This window comes from Alligator sinensis, unplaced genomic scaffold, assembly GCF_000455745.1.
Source record: "Alligator sinensis unplaced genomic scaffold, ASM45574v1 scaffold479_1, whole genome shotgun sequence".
Taxonomy (NCBI): Eukaryota; Metazoa; Chordata; order Crocodylia; family Alligatoridae; genus Alligator; species Alligator sinensis.
This window is the reverse complement of record NW_005842324.1, coordinates 642556-648763: the sequence shown is the minus strand read 5'-3', so window position 1 is coordinate 648763 and position 6208 is coordinate 642556. Positions and strand designations below refer to the sequence as shown.

At 43.0% G+C, this 6208-nt stretch overlaps 1 protein-coding gene across 2 annotated transcripts in view; it reads right to left on the bottom strand.

The window, feature by feature from the left end:
- CDK14 (cyclin dependent kinase 14) overlaps positions 1-6208 on the bottom strand; it is a 624401-nt gene that overhangs the window by 266901 nt on the left and 351292 nt on the right. For both annotated transcript variants that reach the window (XM_014522234.2, XM_025210005.1), the window contains exon 8: positions 3009-3129. In XM_014522234.2, coding sequence (XP_014377720.1) covers positions 3009-3129 — 121 coding nt within the window. The remainder of the gene's footprint in view (positions 1-3008; positions 3130-6208) is intronic.

Genomic DNA, 6208 nt, shown 5'->3' with positions numbered 1-6208 from the left:
CCACAGCAATGGGGAGGACAAATTTAAAATGACCCCAAAATTTACTTATATTTAAAGGCATAAAGCTATAATAAAAGGTATCACCTACAAGAATTCTTGCATTTCTTTCAGTTTCTGTAGCTAAATGTGTTCACAGATCCACTCCAGATATGCATGCACACACACCCACACCCACCCATCCACCCACAGACCCCAAGGTTCTCAACTATCTGTAACTTTACAGTCAGTACAAAATCAGACAAGAATGTTTGTCCATAAAGTCTATTAAAAAATTGAGCTGTCCAGAAAACCTCTAAGCAGTTGGAGCTGATTGAAGATCCCTGGTTGCAACAAGCTGGATGCAATATTAAGGAACACACAGAGCACAGCAGCACTACCTGGTGTCTAAGTGGGAGTGCAGCACCCTCCAGAGAGTCTATGGTAGGGGCAGTTTAAAGGAAAAAAGCTCTTCCTCCCTCCCTTTCCTCTGACACTGGCACCCACCTCCTTCCTCTCTTCTCTCCTTCTTTCCTCCCCTCCCCCCCCACTACTGGAGTTAAGCAGTGGCCAGCGGTATAACTGGGTCGCAAACTCCCGGCCTGACACTCTAAAAGGTTTAGTTCCATTGGCTTAGATGATCCAGCAACCACTTCAATTTCCCAATGCAGCCAGCCTTGCCTCACCTAGTGCATTCTTCATATCCCTTACAAGCATTAGTTTGCATGTCGAGAGTGATGGGGAGTGTCTCTTTAAAGAGGTGAGACCCTATATGATAAGTGGGATGCAGAGCAGGCAGAGAGGGTACATGCCTGTGGAGACACTTGGTTGAATACAGCTTCGTGCAGGTAGGGAAGACTGAGTAGGGATTGGAAGGCAACACGAGGGAAAAGAGGCTAGCATACATGACATAGAGAAATCTCTGTCCATATGATCTGTGGTGCTAATTAGCAGCTATAGGGCTCCACAGAAGCCCTATCCATTTCTTTAACATTCTGGTACACTAAGTTATTATATCGTAGCATTGGCTCACCAAGAGCTCTAACATGACACAACTGCCTTGAAACATCAGGGATGGTACCACAGGCACCAGTGCATTTTGGCTTACAATGTTAGATATTCTAGCATGTATTCTACACAACCCATGAAATGAAACAATAATACCAGATACTGCCTTCTACTCCTGGGAAGCTGAAACCTGCAAGGAGAACAGCGTAGTGCTTGGGGGAAGAAAAAATGATAAAAGGGGGGGGGGGAGTAATATTTGCTTTTCAGCTTTCCCTGGTAACAGACCCTCAGGAGCAACCACAGACTAGTCATGCATAGATTTTCCTCCAGGCAGAAACGATATTCCTGTTTTAAAACATCAGTTTTCAGGTACAGAAAATTGAGGTTCAGTACTGCCAAGTATTTCCGACATTTTGTTGAAAATATTGCTTCTTCTCACTAGAACTGAACTTAAATAAGTCCCCCTTTTGGCTTTAGCTTAAGACTCTCTCTAAATTAAAAAAAGCCTATCCTTGTACTAAATTTGTTTATGAATAGATTCATCACACAGAAACAACATGTAAGTGGTATTTCTGGTAATTTTTTTACTAAATTGAGACAGTACTGTGCACCGTTTAAAAACATCATAAAAAGCCACGTGTAGGCTTAAAAAGGTCATACACATAAATTTTAAGACAGCCCAGCTAGAAGTCATTTCCTTTGGATAACGCTAGGGCTTTAATAAATTGGTAGTAAGATTCTCCTCTTCCACTTGCAGGCAAGTATCCTGACCTTAGGGTTCTGTGCTTTCCCTGAAATATTTGATGCTGTCACTAACAGCAGAAGCAGCATGGGTTATGTAGGTACTGGTGAACTTAACAACTAGTTGTAGGACAAAGAACCACAAGCTTGGAAATTGACAATAAAAAAGGTGGTTCAGTTTACTATAAAGTAACGAACTGAAATTACAAGTAGTATAATATCTCGACCCCACTTGCTCCAACCCCAGATAGACAACCCCCACCTCAGCAGATCAGCCAGCCCCTCTATCCTGCAAGCAGCTCCTGGTGCCACTTTTCCTGGAGCCGAGGAACTAAGCTGGGGTGGGGGAAGGGACAGGGGGAATCAGGGATGGGGGTTGGTTTGCCGGGGCACAGTTGTTGGTCTGGGAGAGAGGGGCCTCAGGAGGCTAAAAACAGCCCCTGGTCTGGGGGACTCTCCCCCTGCCCTGTAACTCCTCCACAGACCACACTAGCCCCCCTGATCCTGCCAAACCCTCACAGACTCCACCAATCCCTTTGCCCCCTGATCTCTCCAAGCCTCCAGAGATCCCACTAGTGCCCCTGATCTCAAAACCCCTACAGAACCTGCTTGACCCAATTTTTAACTTGATCTAACCTCCCCCTAACCTTCCCGGATATCTGTGAATACCCTTGTGTCACACTATGCATTACTACAACTAAGGTAGATTAAGTATCTAGGACAGTGCTGTGCTTTGATCAGGAAAATCCTGATTTTACCCCTGCTGTTACTATGAAGTTCTGAGTGGACATGGCACATGTTATAGCATAGTGACAAATGTGAATGTCAAAACATAGTGACAAATCAAGGTCTCATTAGTCATAGGCTTATAACAACAGTTTTTGTCACTGCACTAAGTACTGTATCATATTAATGTAACGTGGATTACAAGGCATTTACCATTCACTTATGCTTTGCTAGCAGGTAAAAATCAACCTTCTGCAAAGCAGAATTCTGGAATAAAGATATGAAAATAGGCAATCATGACTAACATGCTTTCCTGAAAACTATAATTATCCATACGAGTCATGTATCATTACTGGACACCAGCTGCAAACTGATGGAGGGTGAAGAGGGGGTTCCTCTAAGGAAATACCATCTAGGAGAATCCACAAGGAGTACTGCACACAAACAATCTATCCTACACCATTAATCTTACTACATACTTGTTATGCTATTTGTCTGGACTAAGTCAAAACCAAAGCACCTAGATGGATTATCTTGGGTAAGGATGTTATTCTTACCACATGTCGAGGCAAGTGGAGTATTCTGTTGATCCCAAAAGGACATCTGGAGGTCTGTACCACAGGGTAACCACTTCATTAGAGTATGTGTGGCTGGGGACTGATTTGGCTCTTGCAAGACCTGTAGGATAAACGCAGTAAAAAGCCATAAACCTAAAGAAAACAAAGAAATGGACTGCTATACACCTCATATCTTAAAAAGCTGTATGTCACATGAACCTGGGCACATGCTATGAGCAGGGCAGCCTTTTGTATCTTTTGGCCTTGGTGTAAGTCAGGGGTTTTCAACGTTTTTTGGTTGGGGTACCCCCGGCAGCCAGTCAACAAGCAAGGGCAGGGCAGAGGGGGGAGTTCCCTGGTGGCTGGTCAACAAGTGGAGTTGGGTTCCCTGCACAGTGCACAGCACCAAATCCAGAAGTACCACTGGCAAAACTGGAAGTGCAGCTGGCTTCTCCATGCCACTGCCACGTACCCCCTGAGGTGTTCCAAAGTTCCCCCAGAAGTACGTATACCCCTGGTTGAAAACGCCTGCTGTAAGTTAAATAGGGAAACAACACAGTAACATTTATCATTTGATACATGACTAAACAAAGCCACAATTATTATGGAAGGACTATAAATACAAGCTTTTAGTAACTAAGGAATCGCAATAAATTTGGCACCATTCAGAATTTTATTCTTAGCATTCTTAAAACACAGTATTTAAAAAAAAAAAAAAAAATCAGATAAATCATTAATAGTCAATTATTCAAAGGAGACAAGAATCAAACCAACGTGTCAGCAGAACTCCAGACAACACTTTGATTTTATAGGGTCTTAAATCTTTCCCTGGGACAATCAATATTTATTCACATGAGAAAAAAATACACTGAAAAATATTTACAATTTCAGGAATGCTTTGTGGTATTCCTATATGGCAGACAAACAAATAAGTGTTGTCCTTTCATTAACTGCTCATAATTCAGCCAAGTTTTCATCACTGATCATCTTTCATTTCATTTGAGAGAGAGCACATGAGAGAGCAAAAGGTCTAATGTGAACAATACTACAGCTGGAATTGTTGCGAGCAGCCAAAGAAGTAAGCATCCCAAAACTGATGCTGAAAATCTCAGCCTATATATTTAAGGTTACATTTTAAAATAGTCAAGGCCCATATTCATTTACAAAGAATTCTCAGAACATACTCATAGTTACATTGACCACTGCTAACATTCTGCAGGTAGATTCACTAACTGTACATACAAAAGCTTTATTTCCCTCCCTCCCAGAATATAAGCATTGTAGAATCAGGGAACTTAGTTAACGGAAAGTTTAGGAAAAGACATAAATCTTTATTTTCTAATAAAATCTCCCCATAACAATAACCTATTTAAGACATGGCATTGTCAGTGGTCGCCCTTAAAGACTATCTGTTGCTTTAGGTAAATAAAATTATCTTACCTTAAGAACACACATGGAGTACAGCATATACTAAGGTAACTGCAATTTATTTAGGGCAAAGCTGGCAAGATATCATGAGCAATCACTATATGCTGGGAGATAGAACATGCACCTCTTTTATCTCTTCCCAAAAAGGGAGCCATGATTTAGGGACAGAGGCTCGGAGGCTTTTAGGACTAGTACAACTGGCTCCAACTAAAATATGGTAGAACTCTTTCTGTATGGTCCACATTTGATGATTGCTTTAATACTACCAGTTGCTGTAATTTAACAGTTGCTGTCTTCATAATGCTTGTAGCCAGGGACATAGGCATGCATGCACGATAGCTCATGTAGCTGGATTCTCACATTTAAAATAGAATGTCAGTTTTCTTCTAGAAGATAACAAAACTACTACGGCAAAAGAGACTATGATGCCATATAATCCAGAGAAATCAAGGGAAAGCCAAAAAAGCAAGATCATGCACTGAAAAATGAGAGTTCATATAAAAGTGCAAAATAAAATATTTCCTGGATTGGCAATGAGCATTACTTAATTTAAAGGAAGATAAAGAGCTAACAGGCTTTGAAAGGCCAAGTGGGAGGAAAGGGAGTAGAAGCCCCATGTTAGTCACCACATGTATGGAAAAGAGAATGAGGGGCAAAGACTAACTCATATAAGGCCAGGGTTGTGCGGACAAGGCATGGAGAAACTTGGCTAGATCCTAAATCCTGAAGAAGAGGAAAGTATAGAAATCATTATGAATCCCAAATCTGAGAGATAACAAGACAATGAAGAGAGACAGCAAGAGAAAAAGCAAGGTACATTAATAGGGTGAAAAACAAACAAACTTGGATGTGACTTGGATGACTACACAGTCCGGTGGGTGGCGAATTGGCTAGAGGGTCGCACTCAGAGAGTCGTGGTGGATGGGTCGGTTTTGACCTGGAAGGGTGTGGGCAGTGGAGTCCCGCAGGGCTTGGTCCTTGGACCGATACTCTTTAATGTCTTCATCAGCGACTTGGACGAGGGAGTGAAGTGTACTCTGTCCAAGTTTGCAGATGACACAAAACTGTGGGGAGAAGTGGACACACCGGAGGGCAGGGAACAGCTGCAAGCAGACCTAGGTTGGACAAGTGGGCAGAAAACAACAGAATGCAGTTCAACAAGGAGAAATGCAAAGTGCTGCACCTAGGGAGGAAAAATGTCCAGCATACCTACTGCCTAGGAAAATGACCTGCTGGGTGGCACGGAAGTGGAAAGGGATCTTGGAGTCCTAGTGGACTCCAAGATGAACATGAGTCAGCAGTGTGATGAAGCCATCAGAAAAGCTAATGGCACTTTATCATGCATCAGCAGATGCATGACAAATAGATCCAAAGAGGTGATACTTCCCCTCTATCAGGCGCTGGTCAGACCGCAGTTGGAGTACTGTGTGCAATTCTGGGCACTGCACTTCAAGAGGGATGCGGATAACCTGTAGAGCAGAGCTCTCCAAACTGTGTGCCGCAACACATTAGTGTGTCGGCGGCAGTGTGTAGGTGTGTCACGCGAAATGCAGAAAATTTTGCGGAAGGGCACCGCGGAGCTCCCTTACTCGCGTCTGCTTCCCTTGGCCCCTCCCCCGGAACTGAATTCCTGTGTCGCGAAATGAGGCATGTCTAAAAAGTGTGTCACCAACATGAAAAGTTTGGAAAGCTCTGCTGTAGAGGGTTCAGAGAAGGGCCACTCGTATGGTTAAGGGCTTGCAGACCAAGCCCTACGAGGAGAGACTAGAGAA